At 36.4% G+C, this 23,842-nt stretch overlaps 1 protein-coding gene across 1 annotated transcript; it reads left to right on the top strand.

Annotated features, from left to right (window-relative positions):
* The first annotated feature begins 5,687 nt into the window (after window positions 1-5,687).
* Window positions 5,688-20,983, top strand: Tsen15 (tRNA splicing endonuclease subunit 15). The gene is made up of 5 exons (XM_015491706.2): window positions 5,688-5,861; window positions 8,586-8,667; window positions 9,125-9,260; window positions 19,120-19,261; window positions 19,851-20,983. The coding sequence occupies exons 1-5, from the start codon at window positions 5,736-5,738 to the stop codon at window positions 19,869-19,871; spliced, it is 507 nt and encodes a 168-aa protein (XP_015347192.1). The 5' UTR covers window positions 5,688-5,735; the 3' UTR covers window positions 19,872-20,983.
* The last annotated feature ends 2,859 nt before the right edge of the window (window positions 20,984-23,842 follow it).

Here is a 23,842-nt window from a genome sequence, read left to right as displayed (position 1 = left end):
AACAGGTCCCTGGCCTCCATAGAGTCCTGCTGGGCAGCACTTGGCAGACAGAATCTTGAGGCGGAATCATCCAGGTTTGTTTCTTCTGTTTGTTTCTATCTTCTTTTCACTACCTGACTAGTTTTACTCCCCATCTTATCCAGCCTAAAATCCTACAATGTAAAATCCACTTGAACTGACAAATATGCCAATTTTAACAGAAAACACTTGAGAAATAGGCACTATCATAGGCAATATCTTCTGTCATTCCTACATTTGCAAAATGATCACATCAGACTTCATAATCTTAACACCTAAACTGAAAGGTACTATAAGAAGCTTTGATGGCAGAGATTGGCCGAATGGGATCGCTACTTGGAGCATGGAACATTTTGATGACAAAGCAAGCTCTATAGATATCTGGTGTGTGGGTTTGAGGATTCTGGGTCCTAGAAAGGGAAAGGCAATGAGGGAGGAAGAGCAGTTACTGAGTTGCAAAGAGCTCAAGTTAAACTGTCTCAAAGTTTTGTCCATGAAAAATGAGAGTATCTTAGGGAAAGGACAATGGGCAGAAAGGGTGACAGAGGTTGAATTCCAAGTAAGTAGAACTGCACAATCAAGGAATGAAACAGCACAGCATGTTTGAGAAACTGCACTGAAGTTATGGAGCATGGCTAGAGGGTAGCATGGGAAGTAGAATGAAAGCTGGAAGATCATATGGTTTTATATAATTTAATATGTAATCATTTCTTAAAATGGGCAAAGAGTTGGAATACATCTTTCGCCAAAGAAGATATATAAAAGACTGTTAGCACATAAAGTTTCTCAACATTAGTAATCTTTAGGGAAATGCAAACTGAAACTCACATTAACACCCATTAGGGTAGCTACTACCAAAAAATAGGAAATAACAAGCATTGGAGAGGATGTAGAAAAACCAGAACCCTTGTGCACTGGTGGTAGGAATAAGCTACAGCTGCTGTGGAAAATAGCATGAGAGTTTCTCAAGAAATTAAAAATAGAATTAACCATATGATCCAACAACTCCAATTTCCCTCCCAAGCATATAACCAAAAGAATTGAAATCAGAGTCTCAAAGAGATATTTGTACACCTGTGTTCATGGCAGCATTATTCAGAATAGTTAAAAGGTAGAAGCCACTCAAGTACCCAATGACTAATGAATGAATAAGCAAATTGTCTATATGCCTACAATGAAATATTATATATAGAAGGAAATTGTGATGTAAGCTATAACATGTCAATCTGGGCATTAGACTAAGTGAAATAAGCCTGTCACAAAAAGACAAATACTGTAAGATTCCACTTACATGTGGAATGAAGAATAGGACAAATCATAGAGAAATTAGACTGGTGGTTGCTAGGGACCGGGGTAGGGGACACAAAGAGTCACTATTTAGGAAATATGAAGTTTCAGTTTTACAAAATGAAAAGCATTTTAGAGACAGATATTGGTGATAGCTGCACAATATATGAATATATTAACACTATTGAGCTGTACGTTTAAAATTGGTCGAGAAATAAATTTCATTATATGTATTTAATCACAATAAAATAATTGGAAAAAATCAATCAACACAATTTACCATACTGATAAACTTGAAATGAAAAATAGCATGATTATCTCAAGAGAAGCATAAAAAGCATTTTACAAACCCAACATTCAATCCTCACTGGAATCCTCATATTCACAGGATTACAAGGGACCATTTTTAATCTGAAAAGGACATCTGCAAGAAGCCTACGGCTAACATCAGACTTAATGGTGAAAGACAGAAAGTGTTGCCCTTAAGATCAGGAACAACAGGAATGTCAGGTCTCATCACTTCTGCTCGATCTTGTACTGGAGGATTTGGACAAGGAAGGAAGAAAGGAAAGGTGGAGGGAAGAAATGAAGGAAGAAAGCGGAAGGAAGAGATGGAAAGAGGAGGGAGGACTTGAAAGGAGCAGGAAGGGGCATTTAAAACAAGGTTAAATGTCAGATATATTTTTAAAAAAATATTTTTATTAGTTGTTGATGAGCCTTTATTTAATTTACTTATTTATATGTGGTGCTGAGAATCAAACCCAGTGCCTCACACATGCTAGGCAAGCACTCTACCACTGAGCCGCAACCCCAGCCCAGAGATAATTTAACATGAATATGGAGGGCTGGATTTGTCTTTCTAGGCCAAAGTCTTTAAAATTCAATAATTTGTTAAAAAAAATCTACTTTACTAAATAATTTTTTTTAATGTTGGAAATGGAAAAAAAAAAGAAAGATGGGGGAGGGCAGAGAGAGAAAGGATTGGAAAGAAAGAAGGAAGGAAAATCTCCCATAATCCACTACCCCACCAGAACCACTATTAAGATTTTGGAGTAATTTTAATATGGTATTTTCAATTTGCTAATTTTCAGTGTGGGTTTCTGTTCTGTCTGCAGTAAGGTAGGTTGATAGCATTTATTGAATAAACAGCTAGAGACAGAGTTGGGATTTTTTTGAACAAAGAATTGCTTTTAATGCTTTTTCACATCTGCAAAGCAAATATGAAATACAACTTCTAAGTTTTTGTAGTTGCTTTGTTCAAAGTGTAAGCAGCTCTTTAAAAATGAAATAATTAGCTGGGTGCGGTGCACATGCCTGTAATCCCAGTGGCTTAGGAGGCTGAGATAGGAGGATGGAGAGTTCAGAGCCAGCCTCAGCAACAGTGAGGCACTAAGCAACTCAGTGAGACCCATCTCTTAAAAAAAATACAAAATAGGACTGGGGATGTGTTTGAGTGGTTAAGTGACCCTGAGTCCAATCCCCAGTACAAATAAATAAATAAGTAAATAAATATACTATATCTTGATTTTGTAAATGGGAATAGATTGCACTCTTAAATTTATGGGGAATGAAGAATAGCATCTGGATTATTCTAAATTTTTTTCTACATGATGGAGACTCCTCACATATGCGCATGCATATGAATAGCAAAATATTATAGCTTTCTAAATATTTAATTAGAAGAATTAATATCTCAGCCATTCTTGAAACAGAGTGGGAAATTGCATGGTTTGTGTTAGAAACAGGAAGATATATATGAACAGCTAATGAATGAAAAGCTCATCTAGAATGCTAGCCTACATTTTTCAGCTTGAGATCATTGTCTTATACTATATTGTGAAAAAACTTTTTCTTCTTGTTCCTTTTTAAAAAACACATTAAAGGTCTGCACCATAATTCAATGTTTTCTTTTCCTCTTGAGACTCTAACTGAATTAATATGTCTCTGCCTAGACACTATAGATTTTTTTGTAGGAATAAAATGGTCTGACTCAGGATATCAAATTGGGAAATCAGTATAGCAAGTGCCAGATTACACAGAATTTGATTAAATGCAGTATACTCTGGAGGGAACTTTATTTGTTGTTACTTACCTAGCTTTTTTTCTAACCACTTTGCTTCTCTAATATAGTGAACTACTGAAGCATTTACAAAAGAATTCCCTCCTTCTATCAGAAGCTGAAATTTTACCCTGTTCATTCAAATGCAACATATTCTAGGACAGATTTCACTCTAGAGTGAAACAATAGCCATCTTGATTCTGTACTTAAAACACCTGGTTGTCTAAGTGTCTCCAAATCCTTTGTGTCCATTTATAGCCATTTCCAATCAGCAAGACCTATTTAAATTCTTTCATTGCTTAATCTGGAAGCCAAGGGACACTCCAATTTCATTCTTCAACTCTTTAAATAGACAATGATATTAGAAGTCAGAAGTATTTGATATTTTTGAATACTTGAATATATCATGTTTTTTCCTAAGCAATAGTACTTAGTCTATTTGCCAAAGGATGGCATTTATTTGTTGCTTTTTCAGTTTATGGTTCTTTCTTTATCCTTCTGCCTCTCCCCAAACCCCAGCCCCTTTTCATTTTAAACTTAAGCTGGAAATCTTTTCTTGAAGATGTCTGAGCCTTATTCACACAGGATCTGATTCCATTAGATCTCATTACTGATTTATAAAATTTCCCCTGTACTCAGATTAGCAACAAAATGCTCTTAATGCTTCTATAAATACCATCATGTCAACTGATTTAGATCTTTAGGGACCAGAGAGATTTATTCACTTCCAATTACTTGAATTAGTGTCAATGTTGAGTGCTTCAATAAGCCTACCAATGTCAGTGCTGTTTGCTTCTTTGGGATTTAGTAGCTGCTTTATGTGGCAAAGGTTAATGATTTCATTCAAATGCAACATATTCTAGGGCAATTTATGAATCTCATCTGTGGCCTCTCCTTGTAGGTATTGTGGTATGATTCTTTTGATAGATTCAAGGTTTTCTTCTTTTCTTTGACTTTCAACAGTTTGGAACAGTATTTATTTTAATTGGTGTTCATTTAGCATCTTGTACTGGCAAATTTTTGTCTTATCAAATTTGGGAAAATCTTGGCCATTATTTCTTCAATTTTTGTTCTGCCTCATTTTTTTTTCTCTTGCTGAGAAAATGTATACTGAATTGTTTAATATCATGTTAGCAAGGCTCTGAGTCTTTGTTCAGTTTTAAAAACCAAGGTTCTGTTTGGGTTTATTTATTTATTTATTGCCTCGGATGATTTCTTATTGCTCTACTGTCAAGTGTACTTACTTCTTCCTCTGTAATTTCCTTTCCTTTTGAACCCAAGGGCACTTACCACTGAGCCACATCCTCAGTCATTTTTTAATATTGTATTTAGAAACAGGATCTCGCTGAATTGCGTAGGCCTCGCTAAATTACTGAGGATGGTTTTGAAATCGCGATCTTCCTGCCTCAGCTTTCTGAGCCGCTGGGATATCACAGGCCTAAGCCACTGCGCCAGGCAACTTTTAAAATTTCTGAAACTATCTTCTTTATTTATAGAAAGTCCATTTGATTTTTAAAAGTCCCTCCCCCCGCCCCTCCGCTGAGATTTTGTTCCTCTTTCATCTGCTGAAAACATGTTTTGCTTTACTTCATTGAGGGTAGTTACAAGAGTCACATTAAAATCCTATGTGTCACTTTCAGCAGCAGCTTCTTAGTCTATCATGTTTGGAAGTAGAAGTTCTATCCTGCCGAGGACTTTTTGTTAATCCTTTCTTGTCCTGGTTAATGTGATCACCTCCTAACTACTCCCTGCTTCTATTCTTGCCTGCTACACTCCATTCTCAACACATTAGACTGATCCTGCCAAGACGTGACAGGAGCCTCCAAAGGTCCCCCTATGTCATTCGGTAAATCCATAAAGATGTTTATAATGTCCTCACTGCTGGTCGAAACTGCTCCTCCTTGGCCTCCAGGTCACGTGCTTATGCTGACTTCTGACCATCCATAAACAACTGTGCTTCTTACCTTGAAAGGTATGCCTGCCCTAAACTTACGGCTCTGCTTAAATTTCTATGACCAGGACATTGAATGAGCCCCCGCCTCCTCCCAGGAAAGGAGAACGCAAAGAGGATTTAAGTGTCCCCCACTTTTTCCAGAGAGCTACAAAGTGCACAGGCTGAAGAAGGGTTAAGGGCTTCTGGGCTCAGGGTACTCTCGAACCTCCTTCACGCTACATTAGCCCAGATTAAAAGTGCGATCGCGCAGGTGCTAGCTACCTGGTCAGAGGGAGTGACCGACCCAACTTTCCGGCGTCTGATCCCTCTGAGCAGGCGCTGGGGGAGGTGGGTGGGAGGCGGAACCCTGACGCGCGCCCCCCTGCTTCTGGTCGGGCCCGGGTCGTGGTGCACCACGGGAGCGCCGCGCGGGCGGGCATGGAGGAGAGTGGCGATTCTGAGCCGACCCCGGGCTGTAGTGGTCTGGACTCGGGCGGCGTTCGCGATGGCGGCGGCGTTCACAAGTGGACTCCGGCGGACGCCTGGATGAGCACCCACCCGAAGGTTAGGAGGCGCGAGAGGAGCAGGGCGCCAGTTCCGGTCCCTGAGGCAGGCGGAACTCTCGGGCGGCGCTCGAGTTCTAGTAGGCCGGCTGGCCTAGCGAGCGGGACCGAAGCGCACCGTCCGCGCGAAGGATGGTTTGTTGTTTAAATGAGTAGAACCCTGGCTGACACCTCTCCTAGCAACCCCACCCCCGCACCAAGCCATTCTTAAACTGGACCATATATGGGACCCCTCCCTTCCCAGTCTGGAGACCCTCATAAGCACTCCACTCTTGTCCGTTTTGCTATCCAGAGAGAGCGTCTTTCGTGGCTTAGCTGGTTCCCAGGGACCGTGCAAGTCGGCGTGTGGGCCGTGGATGAGATCTAGGACCCCCAGTGATAACGTTTAGGCAGTCACGTTTACACTTAGCCTCGGACCCGGGGTGTGCACCTTGATTCCGCACAGCTGCCAATTCCCAATTTTTTAGATTTCTTGGAAAACTTTGAGGAAGTTCTTGCTCAAGGCGGAGCTACTCACTCTTGATTAGCAGCAATGAAGATAAAGATAGCACCTATCTTGCTTCTGCTTGGGGAATTGCTGCCTTATACCAGTATTGTCCCAATTCCTGAATAGACAGTGAATGGATATGTGAATTTTGTAGGAATCTTAGGGACTGAACTGGTACAGTAGACTGGCTCTCTTCTGTTTGAAAGCTGTAATTCACAGATAATTGTCTGGAAACAGTCAAGAAAAGGAAAATTTTGAAGATAGAAGTCTGAAAAGAGTGATTTTTTTTTATCTTGCCCGAATTTGTCTTCTGTCTCTATCTCTTTTCAGCCTCCCAGGAAAGAAACAGTAACATGGAAATGTTGCTCAGTGCCATAAAAAGAAAAACAATAGCAAGGAGAGCAGCATAGTGGTTAGGAGCATGAACTCAAATGCAGACCCCCTCAGTGGGAATCTTAGTTCTGTCCCCACCTTGGTCTGAGTTGCTTGATCTTATTATGTCAAAGTTTCTTTGCTTAATTTCATTATGCCTCAGTTTCTTTACCTAAAAAGCTGGCATATTGGTACTTATCTCGTAGTGTTAGTAATTTTTTGTAAAGCATTAACATGTAGAAAGCACTATATAAGTATTTAATGTAACAGTTTTTTAAAAAATCTGGATTTGATGTTGCTTTCAGACAATTTTCATATTTGCGGATTTTTTTCTCTTTGAAGCTAATAACTATATAGACCCTGATCATCAAATCTTTCTTTTGATTTTTCTACTTGAAGGAGTAAACTGATTTTAAAAAAAGTAATAATAATGAGTGTGTTTACAGTTCTGCCTTTTAAAAAATTCAGTTTGAAAATTACTTAATAAAATGACTTCAGTGAATCCAGTAAAATGTTATCAGGTTCATCATCCTTGGGCATACACTCCTTTTATTATATTATTCTCCTTCTTAGAAATCCTCAGTGTTTGTTTATGGATAAAATTCACACTTTTGGCTTGGCCACAAATATCTTGCAACCTCTCCCCAAATCACATTTTCAGTGTCACTTTCAAACACATTTGATGTTTGGGGCAGACAGCTCAACACCCTTCTTCTCCTATACCTGTATATTTATCATGAAGCAGATGGGAGAAGGTAACTTCACATATGCCTGCATGTGGCGTCTCCTTTTGTCTTACCTTACATTAGTCTGCTTATATACCTGGTCCCTAATATGTATTGATAATTTCCAGCTTCTCCAGCAGAGTTAAGTCCCTAAAAAATGTTCTTTTGCCCACTAGCAATTCTGAAAGAAGCAGAATTTTGCTTCTTTAAAATTCAGTAATTAGATAATTCCCTACTCTTGAGAGAGAAAGGGTGGAGAGGCTAGGAGTGGTGTTCTAGCAGATTCTTTCCACATGCAAATAAGAAGCCAGGGAAACAGAGTCTCCACTAACATGTCCCAACAAAAATCCTATTGAAGTTTTCTCTACTCAGGCAGATTTCTTTCTTGAATATGTGTGGTGATCTCCCATACTATCTCTGCTTCTCTGTTTATTAAAATTATACATGTCCCCTAGGACTTAACTTGTGTCCCATTTATATCATGAAATATTCACCAACCAATCCCGGAGTAGAGCTCCTCTACCATGTTTTTTTTTTTTTTTTTTTTTTAATTCTACTCACATGGTTTTAATCACTCACATATTGTTATTTGCCTAAGAGTTTTAAGTAGAGTCAACCTTCCATATTTTTGTCTGCATCCTCAGGTTCAACCAACCTCAGAGTGGAAGTATTTGGAAAAAAAAATGCATCTGTAGTGAACATGTACAGACTATTTATCTTATCATTATTACCTAAACAATAAAGTATAACAACTATTTACATGGTATTTACATTGTATTATATATTATAAGTAATCTAATTTAAAGTATACAGGAGGATGTGCATCAGTTATATACATTTTATATAAAGGACTTGAGCATCTTGAATTTTAGAATCTGTGGGGTTAGGTCATAGGGGAAGGTCCTGAAACCAATCTCTTGTGAATACTGGAGAGAACACCGTATGTATATGTTTAATCTAACAATTACAGATTCTTTAGATAGATCAGATCTTATATTGCCTTTTAATGTCCACTAAATCTAGAAGACAGTTATATAAGAGTGTGTGTGTGTGTTTGTGTGTGTTGTGAATATGTTTTGATTGAAAGAAAATATTAAGAGATTTTTCCTTCTCTATTTGACAATTATATTTTGATTTTCAGTATTTAGAAATGATGGAATTAAATATTGGAGATGCCTCACAAGTTTATATAGCATTCTTGGTTTACCTGGACCTCATGGAGAGTAAGTTGTTTGTTTATATTTCTTGGTTATTGGAGTTGTGGTGGGGGCTTGGGGAGTTGGTTTGGGATATAGCATTGTTGATATATAATAATATATCGTTTATGATTGCTATGAACTTTTTAAAATTTTATTTTAGTTATTTTAGTTGTTGATGGACCTTTATTTTTTATTTATATGTGGTACTGAGAATCGAACCCAGTGCCTCGCATACTTGAGGCAAGCGCTCTACCACTGAGCCACAACCCCAGCCCCATGATTGCTATGAATTTTGCCAGTTAACTTTGTAATGGTTTATTCATTTACACTGGGAATAACTAGGTAACAGAAAAGAGTGGAAAATAGAGAGAGAGGTAGTATTATGAGTATTGTATACTCAGCTGAGGATTAGGTAGAAGTTTGGAATTTTCATCTTTTGTTTTTGACAAACATTGTTGTGCATTCAATGATATTCTTTCAGGTAAAAGTTGGTATGAAGTAAATTGTGTGGGATTACCTGAACTTCAGCTCATCTGCCTGGTTGGTACTGAGATAGAAGGGGAAGGGTTACAGACTGTGTTGCCTACACCCATCTCTGCTTCCCTCAGCCATCAAAGGTGAGCAGGTGGTTTTGGTCTTATTTTAACAGAAATCAAAGGAAGTGGGAAATATTTATATTCTTGGTAAGGAGGCAAGACCTTTGCAGAAAACAAGAGATATGTAAGATGCATCATATGATACAAATTATACTTACCGTAGGAAGTGGTGAAGAGTGTGATCAACATGCAAGTTGAAATCAAAGAAAGCTGGTGGGGCCTTTATAAAAAAATCTTAGCTGCACAGAACTGAATTACATATATATTTATTTCATGATATACTCTCATTATTAGTTCTTGATTGTTTTTTATTTATTTACTTAATTAGTTACTGATACTGTAACAAGAATCTCCAAACCGGTCACCCAAAAAAAGCTGTATTCTTAACAATGACTGACATTAGATCTTATGGATCTCTTCTTTCCTACTTCTACTGACCTAAGATAAGTTATCCTGAATCCTATGTTCAATAAGGAGGGTTTTTTTTTTAATGTTTATTTTTTAGTTATAGGTGGACACAATATATTTATTTTATTTGTATGGTGCTGAGCATCAAACCCAGTGCCTCACGCATACTAGGCAAGTGCTCTGGCTCTGAGCCACAACCCCAGCCCTAGATGTTTTTAATTTTATAAAAAAGTATGTAATTTTTTGAGGCTCATCTTACACACTTAATACTGTGTTTCTAAAATTAATCCATTGTGCATTTTGTTGGACTACTAGATAACTTTCCATTGTGTTATTGTACTACAGTTTTTACGTCTGCTCTTCTGATGATAGAGTGCTACTGATGTTCGTCTTTAGGAGATAATTGCAAACTACTTCCAAAGTGGTTGCCTCATTACTTTTTACCAATGTAAACAAAATCCTTTGGAATCTTATTGTCTTCAGCATTTGGTATTGTCACATAAGTTTTTGCCAGTTGAATGGATTATCTGAATGTCTTAATTTGCATTTTTCTGTTTACTAGTAATATTGAACATTTCTTGATGTAGTTATTTCCTCTCTTAAATGTCTGTGCATATTCTTTGCCTATTGGATTGTTTGTAGTTTTCTCATTAATTTGTATGAGTTCTTTAAACATTCTTGACAGTATGTTTTGTTGGCTGTGTTTTCCAGTTTTTAACTTCATCCTTCATTGTTTTTGGGGTGTTTATTAATGCAAAACTTCTTAATTTGAATATAGTCATATTTCATCCAAGGTATACAAGCCATTTGTTTTATCATAATTTTACATATAAAAAGCTGTTTCTTAGCTATTAGAATTCTTCCTACTTTATTGGCATTTAAAAAATATTTTATTGTAAAATAAAACCAGATTCAGAAAACCACACAATACAAATATATGGATTAAAGAGTTATCATAAAGCAGATACTCTAACCGTTGTAACTATGATCAAGTGAGGAGCAAGAACTTTTCCAGCCATCCCAGAGCCCCTTCCATGTACCTGGCATAGCTCTTTCCTTCATCACAAAAGTAATCTCATCTCTTATGATAAAGTGGGGTTTGGCTAGTATATATTGTTCTCAGGACCTTTTAATGCTACTTTCCCCTTTTGATTCTCAATCAGGAAAGCCTGTTAGAATTTGAATGGATTACATTGTGTCAGGAATATTAATTTTATATTAAGAAGTAACTTGCTGCTGGGTGCAGTGGTGTAAACCCAGCAGCTTGGGAGGTTGAGACAGAAGGATTGTGAGTTCAAAGCCAGCCTCAGCAACTCAGTGAGACCCTGTCTTAAATAAAATACAAAATAGGGCTGGGGATGTGGCCCTAAGTTGAATCTCTGGTACAACCCCTCCAAAAAAAAAAATAAAATAAAATAAATAAAGAAGTAATTTTCCAACTTTGATATTTACTTTTAGAAAAAAATTACTTGCCATATACTACACAATACCCAGTTATAAAATACTATTTAGGCTTTGCTGCTTAACCGCTTGAACATGGAATGTTTTGGGTTTTTTTTAATGCTCTGCATTCCTGAGAAACTTTAATCATATTTTTATTAATAGAGAAGCTGGGGGAGCTGGGGCTGTAGCTCAGTGGCAGAGCACTTGCCTAGTATGTGATCCTCAGCACCACGTAAAAATAAATAAATAAAATAAAGGTGTTGGGGATGTGGTTCAGTAGTAATGTGTTCCTGGGTTCAATCCCTAGTCCCCCCAAAACACCATAAAAAATGGGGAAACTGGAAAAATATAAAACCAGAGAGCCAGAGGAGTTGGCAGTTTGCTGGAGGTAGTTTCATATTATTTACAAAGAGCGTATATTGCTTGATCGTCATCTCCTTTATTGGTGTTCCCAAGCTTTAGAATCTATTGTTTGTAAAACCTGACCAAACTCTGTCATTTGTTAGTTAACTACAACTTAATTATAAAATATTTCCCTAGTTAGGACAAACAATCCTAGAGTATGTTCTTTCCTGGCATCTCTTTCAAGTCTGAATGTTACTCTAGAAATTATGAAAACACTTCAAATTCCATGCACTAAATTGCTCATCTGCTAGTTCAGCTGTCATAAAGTAAAGGTCTAAGAAATTTTGGCATTTACTCTTTTGGACAAAATTTTTGTTCAGTTAAAGTTATTCCTAAGGAGAAATGAAAACAATTCAATAAACATAAGAAATGAGTCCTGCAGTCAAAGTTAGGATTCCTAGCCTCTGATTTTCTTAATCTGATGCTTGATTTTTGGATCATACCTACTTGCCACAGTGTTGTTTTCAAAGGAATGCACTCCTTTTTCTTCCTACATTGAGTTAAGTGAACTGTCCCTTCTGTTTTGACAGAATTAATTTCTCCTAATATAGTTTTTAAAGACCTGTCAATAGTAATTTTTCTTTCAAGGACATGATTACTTTTGAAAATATTTTATTAGCCGTTTACATTATCCCAGTAATATATCATGTAGTCACCTAGATAATATAAATTGACCAATTATTTTTTTAAATCTATTGCATTAGTATTTTATGGGAAGAAGGAAAAGAATCAATATTATAAACCCTGAACTATGTGGGGAAAATTAAAATTTTATTTATTGTTCTTACTCTAAAATGATATACCCTTAGTAAAAATGATCTAAATGTCTATGCTTACACTTTTAATTTAAGCTTTAACATATATTCATAAATGAATATGAATATAATTGTAGACTAGTGGCAAAACAGAAGCGTGTTTTGGTTTGGGGAGGGGATAAACGGTAAATTGTAGATTGTCCTATTATTTTTCTAAGTTACTCATTTATTATTAGATACCTGGGTTTAAGAGTACAAAATATCCCAGATTTTCCCATGAGATTATGACAGTCTAGAGCCAAGATGGATAGACATTTATGTCCAGGGGATAAATGTAATGAGAGATACGTCCAAGGCACTGAGGAGGGCTGCAGAGGTAGAAGACTGAACCTCTACTAGTGGTATGGGATTTAGGTGAGTCTGGGAAGACTTGCTAGAGGAGAAGTTGTTTAATTATGCACAGACATATAATACAGAAGAGGGATGGATGTTCCTGGCAGAAGTAATACCTTCTGGGCAAAGTTCTGAGGGCTGAGAAAGCCTGCAAATTGCAAATTGTTCATTATGACTGGGCATGAGTAGTGGCAGATGGAGGAATTGCCAGCAGCTGGTGAGAAAGCCCTGGATTGTGCATGTATGTTTGCAAAGCAGCGTGATGTCTGTGAGAGAGAAAGTATGTGAAGTGAGAGATGGGAAGGATAGAGGAGGGGAGGAGAAGAGGGAAAGAAAGAGAAAGAATATTTTTAAAATAACCCTACTTCTGAGAAGCCATATTTGGAGAAGAACCTAGTAAGAATTAAGGAATTGGAAGACCTATTCATTCAAAAGTAAGAGAAAATTAGATGCAGAGTTTTGCTACTACAAGGAAACACTCTTGAAACAAAGGAGGGAAAAATTTGAGTAAGATATTAGGAATTGTAATGCTTGTTTCTATTTTCTGTGATGGATATCAATTATACATCTGTTAGGATATAGGAAATAACCAACTGTTAGTGCAAGAATATCACTCGGGGACTTGAGAAGGTTAAGTAACTCCATCACTTGCCATTTCTTCACTTCTCCAGAACGTTTTTGTTTGCTGGTTAAGTGCTATATGGCTCAGTCTTCCAAGCCATAAAGAATTATACTCACTCCCTAAGTAGCCTCATTTGTTTTCACAGTTTTGGGTTTCTTTGTATTTTATCAGTATTTCAAAATACTGATGACTCCCAAATTTTAATCTCCACTTCAGCCTCCCCTATGAACTTCAGACCCCTCTATTTAAAGCCTATTTGCTGTCTCCACTGCAGTGAAAACGGCATCTCAAATCAGCATGTCCAAAAAGAAGTCTTGATTTGCCCTTACATTTGCTCCTTACATTTCCCCAGGTCTTTAAATGGCAACTCTGTTCATTCTGAAGCTCAAGCCAAAGTCTTGGAGTGTGTGCGTGCATGTGTGTGTAATTTATTTTTCTCGAACAATTCCAGATTTACACAAAATGTGATTAAGTATGAGGATTTCTCTATAAGCCCTGGTCCAGATAGTGTTTCCTCTGTTGATATCTTGCATTAATATGGTACATTTGTTATAATTAATCACATTAATTGACACATTAACGAAAGTGCATACTTTGTAGTTAATCTTTTTTTTTTTTAATGATTGTAGGTGGACACAATACCTTTATTTTATTTGTTTATTTTTATGTGGTGCTGGGGATTGAACCCAGTTCCTCACCCATGCTAGGCAAGTGCTCTACCACTGAGTCACAACCCCATCCCCCTGGAGTTCATTCTTTTTATTATGCAGTCCTATGGCTTTTGAAAAACACCTAATGTCATGTGTGCACCATTGCATACACAATAACTTCAGTGCCCTAAAAAAATCCCCTGTGCTTCAGCTGTTCATCTCCTCTGCCCATTCCAGCCTCCTCTCCAACAGCTGTTGAACTTTTTACTTTCTCTATAGTTTCTCCTTTTTCACAAAGTTAAACAGGTGTAATCATATAAAATGTAGCCCTTTCGGGTTGGCTAATTTCACCAAGCAGTATGCAGGGACTTTGTTCTGAACATTACTGTATCCTCAGTGCCTAGCCTGGTATCTGATACCAGGTGCTAAGTAAGTATTTGTTGAATGACTAAATATCTGCAGCAGAGACTTACTAAAATGCCCAAAGAACAAAGTATATATTATAAGCATCCTTCCAAGAGTTTCCAAAATTTAGACTGTCTGGAAAATCCATTTACTTGCAGGATTTATCACCATTTCCCACACTTTACATTGTAACTATAATGTGCATCGGAGGACAGAGAAAAATCACAAATTTGAAGAGGCAGACTGCCAATGCTGTCCTTTCCTTTTAGTGAAGAATTTAGCTAAATTCTTCCTCATCTATATTCACCCCACCCTTTTGTACCTGTTTTTTTTCCCCTGGTTTTGGGGGAAAGAACTGTGTTAATGGTGGAATAAAGGGTTACAAGCACTGAGTTACTTCTTTGGAACATAACCAGAGATATTTTTAGTTATGCAATTTAATCCTAAAATGCCACACATTTTACTGAAATCGGATGCTCCATTATTATTTCCCTGTAACTGAAAAATATTCCCCTTTGAAAAGCATAGTCCTTATTATAATTTATTTAATGACCGCTGTTTTATCTGATGCCTCAGATCTAATAACTAGTGAAGTTCCTGCTGTCATTTGGCTTCCTTCACATCAGGATGTGTGTGTCCTCACCCTACGTCTGCTTGTTGGTGAAACCTCCAAGTCTGGCAGCTTCTTTCAACTGACACAGCATCTTTTTCTCCTCCCTTCAAAAAAAAGGGGGGTGTGGGGGATCTTCTAATTTATTTTAGCAGAATAACTTCCCACTGAGGGAATAGCCACACAGGCACTTGATTGTTCAGTAAATCCTCTTGAGATTTCAACTGCTTTGATTTTTTTTTTTTTTTTCTAGGAAGGGATTGGCATGATTCCTGAGGAGGTGTTCTGTTATCTGTGGAACTTTCCTTTAGGACTGGCTAGTGGATGAATATGGCTTCTTGGTGCCTCTGGCATCAAGTTAATTTTGCATTGTATTTCAGAGTTGCATTATATGTATCATCCCATTACATCCTGAGGCATATCAAGGAGTTAGTACCTTTTATTGATAAGGCTGCAGCACACACCAGTTTGGCCACATTGAGGACAGAAGGAAACACTATGTTCTGTGCATTGTAATGAATACTAATTTTAACCCATACTGCACTCTATTTCAACAAGATTTATAGTTAAAAGTAATGTTTTCTTCAACTTCTTGTCCTCACTCTAAATCTCCAGAGATAACTTAGTCTCTATTTTAGGATCATTACCAAAAACAAACAAACAAACAAACAAAAAAACAATGTTAAGATTCGTGGAAGATATTTAAATAACTTGGGCTAAGGACATTAGCTGAGTAGCATTAACTGTGTATTTACTTCAGGTTTCTTGTCAAGTTAGTTATAATAAGCTTTAGAATCACCTTATTTTCTTCAATTTGTAGAGCTTGTCAGTGAACAGTTAATGAGAGGGGAAAATCTGTGAACAACAAATTTTGTTGCTGATAATCAACAGCCATGATTTTATAGATCTTTTTCTTTAGATGGGACTTTTCCCATGAGTTTTTGAAATTAAGTGAGTTTTAACATTCTGGTGATGCTTCACCATTCTCAGCATCTTTACAAGTATGTGTGAGTTTTTAAGTAGAACTTCAAAACTCTTTGTTGTTATTGTTGTTAATAAATCGAGAAAACACCGTCTGCTGACTTAAAGTCAAAGTAAATACTTTTATGGATTTATGCAGTATCTCATAGATAGTATCTCATAGAAACAAACAAGAAAGGTCTTCAGTGGGTACGTATAATAAAAATAGATTAGCTAAAATCCTGAACAAGAAACTTGGTAAGACTTTCCAAGTGTGCTTTAGGTAACAGAGTCAGAAAAACTATTTTATTCTGATATTACTGTGAAGATTCATTGGTAGTTTTCCCAATATACAGACTACCAAGTAGGATAATAAGAGCTCAGAGATGGGAACTTCCATTTCATTTTTGACAGTGATTTCCCTCAACTCTGAAAACAAAACCCCCTTTACAACTCTGAGCTAATTTTCAAGCCTTCAGCTTTCCCACATGGGTGTTTTGAATATTTCTGAAAATGTTTTGCTGTTTATATTCAAAGAACTCTGAAAACAAGTATCAATTGAGAATGAAAGAAGAACAGTGAATGAGATGGAAATTTCTATCCTAAATTCCAGTTTAAGGGCTAGAATTCTCACACAGTTGACCTTAAACACACACTCCCTTTGCTTTAAACTGTATCATATTTTGAAGAAGAGAAAATGTGTAAAAATTATTTCGGTAGGTTTCTTTTCATTCTTGTGTCATCTTATTCTCATTTGCCAGTTAGGGATGTTTAGAGAAACAAATTTTTAACTTATGGCACTGCAGTAGTTTTATGTATATTGCATATTGAGAAATAACTGGGATATATGCAACAGAAAATTAAGATAAATTAAAATTATAGTCAATTTGTAGTGTTCTTACCATTTTAGAAAAAAAAATTAATACAAGGTGGGCACTATATAAAAATTAATCTTTTCCTGTGACTATTAATTTAGATATTGGTTTGCCACTTTTGAAGAAGCAAAATATTTAATTACACTGAGATTTGCATTGATGATATAAGGAATGCTATTTTATCAAGTGTCACTTCCCATTAGTGCCGAGTAATGAAGTATCTGATTAATGTCTGCGGTTTCTTTGTATGAATCTCTCTGAAGTAAACTGCTCGTAGGAATCTCGCTCTCTGTCATGTAGTTCAACATGGTGGGATATTATATTTTAAGGACTAAGTCAGATTCTGGGATCAGCTATCTGTAACAGAACATTTTCTATATTTCCACTAAGGGCACAGTGTACCTTAGTATATTTGAGTTAGTATTTGTTTTTAGCAGTAACCATGGAGAGAATGGTGTATACAAACATTTTGTCTCAGTTTGTAAGGTAATAAAACTGGTATTTGTATTCAATGACTACTTGATGGCTTGTAAAACCTTTTTATAGTGTTATGTAGACTTAGAGGTAGACCATCTTCATTTTATAGCACCACTTGTTGAAAAGATATTCCCCATTAAATTGCCTTTGCACTTTGTCAGCTGACAAGATTTATAGCATATTAACAAGTAATATATATGACAATTTTAACAGAAAGCTTGAGGGAGGAAATGGAGCTATATGGAACAAGGAAATGACATCAGAGAGTAAAGAAATGAAGAATGCCAGAAATGTCAAATATGTTAATATGAAAGACCTTAATATATCTTCTTATTTTTCCTATTAACTTTTTAAAAGCTTAAGATTAGGGATGGGGGATATAGCTTAGTGGTGTAGCACTTGTCTAGCATGAGCGAGGCCCTGTGTTCAATCCCTAGCACTGAAAAAAAAGACTGAAGGTTTTATGTAAATAGTTATAACATTGTATTTATGAATTTATATCATACAGATAATGTACAACAATAATTGCACAAAGATATAAAAGGAATAAAGGTATAGTGGAGCAGTTTCTGTATTTTAGTAGGTTAGTATTAATCTGAGGTAAATTGTGATAAGATTCCATGGTAACCTCTAGAGACACCACTAAGAGACTTAGAAACTATAATAAAAACAAATAAGAAAATAGTGCTCTAGAAAGTATCAATTTAATACAAAAGAACATGGTAAAAGAAGATCAAAGGAACAAAACAGATTGATACAAGAATCTAAATGACAGACATAAATCCAACCATATCAATAGAAAAACAAATCATCAGAGACCTTCAGTATAATATCAAGTATATTTAACATATGTGTAATTGGAATCAGAATATATATTCAGTTGTAGAATAGTAATATACTAGCAAATCTTTTTCCAATTTCTATAAAATTGATTGGCTTAATTAAAAAACCAGCTGACCATTTTTTATTTGCCTGTTTAAGAAAGCTCCTTGGGAAGTTAGTTACATTTTACTGAATTTTTGAACATAATCTTTATGAGTAGGTAATAAGGATTTTTAATGTGTGGTCAAAGGCTAATAATCCTTTGAGGACCTTTATATTAGATTTTGTTTGTTTATTTTCCACAGCAAGCACACAGAAATACTAACATTACCAAAAAAAATTTTTTAAGTTTTATTTCTTTGTATATTTTTCTCTTAATTTTCTTTAAGTGTCAGAATACATACAGAGAACCACAAAAGTATCTCTACTCATATCTAATAATTCTGATACTTGGGAAAACTAGAAATATTAAAAAAGAAACAGTCGTATGTACAAAGAGGACCATGACAGTTTATTAGGATCACTCTTCTCTGCCTCCCAAATTAAACCAAAATAACTTTATAACAATATGGAAATGACTAGGTGAAGTAGGAATCAGTAGATTGTTATATAACCATTGAAAGATAGTAATTCATAACCACCATATAAAAACATGGGGGTGAAGTTTATTACAGTCTATTTTTTAGAACCATACCTGAATACCAATTGTTCCACTATATAACACCATGTTGGATAATTGAAAAAAAATAACACCTGTGGCCGTTAGTCAATTTATATACACAGGACAGTGTTAGCCCCCTTAGTAGGTTGATAAGGACAGAATACAGTTGATAAGGACAGAAAGGGGAATGCTTTTGAAAAGGACTCAGAGTCAACAGATAGCACTTACGTGCAGGATTTCCTGTGTGAGGAGCTGAGATACTTATTTTCAGCCTTCAGACATTTCCTCAGCATTGTAATATAATCACCTGCCTCTTCCCAAGATTTCACAGTATTCAGTCTTATTCTCAGCTGAGTGAGTGTAACTCCTAAGTATATCATGCCTTTATTTTCAGGATAAGGGACATCTTGAAGGCATCTCAGAAACTACGAGGGAATCCAGATTTGCCGATGTCTTTCACTCTCGCCATCGTGGAGTCTGATTCTACAATAGTCTATTATAAACTCACTGACGGGTTTATGCTGCCAGACCCTCAGGTCAGTTTTCAGATAACTGTCAATAAACTGAAAAAGGAAAATCATGACAAAATTTTAAAATGTGAATTAAGTCATTCATGGAACGATTGCTTCTTTTGCCGTAGAAATATTCAAGAAAAAAAGTTACATTTTCATACTTCAGAAAACTGTTTTGTACAGAGTAATATCTTCCTTATTATTTTTGCAAAAATTGTTTGACTCCCCACCTCTGTGGAGAATTTCATAGTTTCCCAGAGTATTTCATGAAGGTATGCATTTAATTATTCAGTGAGTAACTGAAATGCGATGTTAAAAGAAGTTGGGAAATTAGTTACATTTTACTGAATTTTTTAACATAATCTTTATGAGGAGGTAATAAGGATTATTACTATTATTAGTAGTTCTAACTAAAAGAACACTTCTTTAGGAGATATTAAATTCATTGACATTTAACAGGGACATTTTAATAAAATGAATGTTTTGTATATTATTTCTTTCATACTTTGTTGGCATAATGGGATAATTACATTAAATAGCTTTCTAATTTTGCATTTAATTACATGACTCAGAAAAAAGTTGCATTTTGAACTTTTTTTTGTTTATATTTCAGAATATTACCCTTAGAAGATGACATCTGTACTTCTCAACACTTTATTCATAAAAGATTGAATTTCAGACCCATTTAACTGCTTTATCTTTTATCTAGGACATAGTCAGAGTCGATTTAGCTCTTCTCATTCCATAAGTTCTCTTTCTGAAGAATAAAACTTTTTCAGATAAAAGATTTTGTATTGCTTAAAACCATAGAGTTGTTGCTCTAGAACTCTTGTTAGAGACAGTTTAGTTACAGTTGTACTCATATTTATGCTGAGGATGTGTTCAGAGAGGTGGAACCGCTGTACCTCTTCATCACCCACACTCAGCTGCTGCTGCTGGCTCGTCATTGAAACCACCACCTCTTCCCTTACTCTGCTCTCCCAGCGCCTTCTGACCTCTGTAGCTAGCTTGAGCTGGCACTTCATGTATATTGTGAAATGTGGAGAGTTTATTTCTGCCTGCTTTTCCATCTTTTGTATAAAGTAAAAGATTTATTTGAGTGGGTTTGTTTTTCTGTTGCACTTACTGTTATTTCCCTCTTGAGTTGATTTTAAATCAGAATTGAAAATATGCTTGTCAAGAGTGTAAATCCACATGTCGGCATTAATAGGGACCAGAGAAGTGCTTACCTATGAGAGTGCCAGGCCTTCCTTTCCGTCCTGTCACCTCCATCCATATTATATCATAGCTTGAATATTATAAGAGAGTGAGGGACAGTTTCAGCATTAAAAATGTCTTTTGTCAATTAGACCCAGTTATTCCTCTTTTGTTAATATCCAAGTATGAAAATAATATGCACAAATACTTTCCAAACAGTATTGTTTTGTAACTCAAATTATGAATCACTTGAAGTTTAGAACAGGAGTCAAGTGTGAGGCTGTACTTTGTCATCCCCTGGTCAAGGTAAATAGTCAATAAACAGATCTATGAAAGGTATATTATGTACTCATTAAAATTATGTAATCCTGGCTGCAAGTAACTCACCAAGTACATGTTAGAATGTGACAAAGTGGGTGAAATTACTAACTGGTTATAGTAGGATGGCAGAGCAATGAATGGAAAACTTTATCTTTCCTCAATATTTTAGCTTTTACTTATGTTACTTTTATAATGAAATATTTTAAAATAAAAATACCTCAAAATCTGTATTATCTATCATTGCATGATACTATTAGCAGATTAAAACTGCACATTTATGATCTTATAGCTTTTATGGGCAGGTGGTCTGGGCATGGGTTAATTGGTGCAGTGGAGGTGTTACCTGGGCTACAGTCTCATCTGAGGCTTGCCTGGGGAAGGATCTGCTTCCTCGCTCCTGTGGTGGTCAGCAGTCTTCCTTGTGAGGGCCTCAGTTGTCAATGGGATGGTGGGAGGCTATTCTCAGCTCTTTGCCACATAGGCCTTCCCAAGACGAGGGGTACTTTCTCTCAGCAGGGTAGACTTTGTAATCTTAGGTAATGGAGTTATGTACATCCTTCCTCTTCCCCCTGTTCCATTGGTTAGAAGCAAATTTTAGATCCCCCCTACACCAGGGTCTTAGGTCTGATTAGGAAACAATAGTAACAAGAATGGGGGAAAAATGGCAAATTTGCATTACAAAATGGTATAAAGCATTATTCCTGATCCATTGATTTTCCTGGCTCCTTTATTTCAACAGTATTAGAATTTCACTTTTATTCTTGATGGAAAGTGCCCACAAATTAAGATTTCCTTTGCTCTCCCAGAAGTCCTGGAGATGTACCTGCTCACAACAGGGTGTGCTTCTATGACACCAGAAAATCTGCAGACCCAAGAATCCTCAAATAGTATATGATAAATTTCTAGGGTCTCTTAATAACTTTAGGGTCTCATCTGACTTCGTTTGAGAACTTTAATCACATTGGTAGAAGAACAATCTATCCTTCCAGATAGAAGTGAAAAGTGTAACATGTCGTATTTATGTTTTGGATCTGGTGACTAGGTAACCACCAGAAGTGTATCGGGCTTGACTGTGGAAGGCACTTTCTCAAATCTTTAGAGCCAGGACAATCCCACTATTATGTCCTGAGATGTTTACTCTATTTCAGATGATGTTCCCTATTTCATTGGCCAAAGTTGTTCTGTATAAAGCCAGCCAGATGCCTGCTAATGTCAAAGTGTCCAACACAGTTTAGGAAAGGAGACAGCCCCAGTTGTGTTTGCCTCATTTTAATGAAAAACTAGGTCAAGTTGTTTGGATAAATAATTTTGCATTTCAGTATACATTTGTCTCCCTTGTTAATGACCATGAGCTCCTCAAGGACAGAATAAGAAGCTGTGACTTTTTCATACATTGTTGTCTCCCACCACTCTCCACAGTAATTGGCACATAATAGGCACATTATAGACGTTCAGCAAATACTTGATGAATAAATGAGTGCTACTGAAGGTGCCTTTTCACCTCAAGGCAAACTAAAAGGACCCAGTTCAACACCAGAGGGCACTGCTAGATAAGCATATTGTCAGACTAGGACTAGATTGGCTTGAGAAATGCTCTTGAAAATTTATTTTCAATCTGTGGGAAGTAGCATAAATAAAAATATAAATAAGTTTTATGTGCTCACACCCCCTCTCTTTCTGGCAGGCCTCTAAAATTACACTTTGCTGGCATTAAATATGTGACTTGATTCATGCTTTGCTCAAAATGTAGATCTATATTTAAAAACAAAAGCCTTTTTGGAGTGGGATAGTGAGGTGGTTTTTTTTTTTTTTCTCTTTTCCCTAAATTATGATTTTGTTCAGACCCATATGAAATTATGGCTTTCATTTTTCCTTACAAAAGCCTGATTTATTCAATGAATTTCAGCATCAGTCACATAGCAACAGACCCCGCTCTGAAACATTCCCTCAAACTGGCTAAATACCCGTAGTAAAAGATGTAAATTGCTGCTCTAATAAATCTAAACTTTTTTTGTCTTTCTTTTTTTTTTTTTTTTTTTTTTTTGTGGGAGAGGTGCCCTCTCTAGTTGGGGCAGGAGAGAGGGAAAGGCCTTGTTAGGATTTCTTTCTAGTGCAGCCTTTGCCGTTCTTTTCTGGAGTCCCTGATCTGAGTGCCCTCTGCTGGGAAGCCTCCAGGAAACGTGGAGTCCTCAAGGTCCAGTGCCTCTAGAATAACTTACTTTGCTTCTCCTACCTGGGCCTCTGTAGAAGAATGTGTTTGTAGTGCCATGGATCCGTTGTGAAGAGCGAGAAGCAGAGAAACTTTGGAACTCTAAGCTACAATTAGAATGAAGAGTAATCTCCCATAAAGTCCGTGTAATCGGTATTTTTTGGCTGAAGCAGCTTTACAGTTTTATAAGCTTGGAACCAAATAACTTAATCAAAACTCCATGGTGTTTCATCTTTTTCCGGTGCTTTTCTGTGTTAAATTCCTCTCTGAGGTCACTTTTTCCATTGTAGCTCCCAGCGGGAGGCCTCTTCATCAGCACTATTCAGCAGTTCCTGCCAAAGTTTATAGTTCTTCTATCCAGAAGCTCTTATTCATCAGCCATGTTTTACCTTGACTGTTTACAGAATAATATGCTGTCCTCTGAGCAATAGCCTAGTTTTCCCTCCTTTCTAGCCAATGACTATTCTGTTTCTTACCACCTCCATTCCAGCAGTCTGATTCCCCTGGTGATCTTTAAGTAAGAACTGCTTATGCTCACTAGGAAGGAGAATGGAAAAATCACATGTCTTTGGGGCTATTATAATGCCCAGCTATATTGTGCTATTATAATGTTTATATGATTCTGGAAATTTCCCCAAAAACCAGTATAAGCAAAATCAAAGATTAAGTTTTTGGTTTTAGGCTTACTGAGTGGAGAGAACATCAAAAAGCATTTTGTTAGAGGTGAAAGACTTATACAATGAAAACTACAGAACCCTAAAGAGAGAAATAGAAGAAGATCTTAGAAGAGGAAAAATATAACCCTGTTCATGGATAGGCAGAACTAACATCATCAAAATGGCGATATTACCAAAAGTTCTCTATAGGTTTAATGCAAT

This window comes from Marmota marmota, unplaced genomic scaffold (assembly GCF_001458135.2).
Source record: "Marmota marmota marmota unplaced genomic scaffold, marMar, whole genome shotgun sequence".
NCBI classification, from domain to species: Eukaryota; Metazoa; Chordata; class Mammalia; order Rodentia; family Sciuridae; genus Marmota; species Marmota marmota.
Note: the sequence above shows the minus strand (reverse complement) of the source record. Positions and strands in the feature narration are given on the sequence as shown.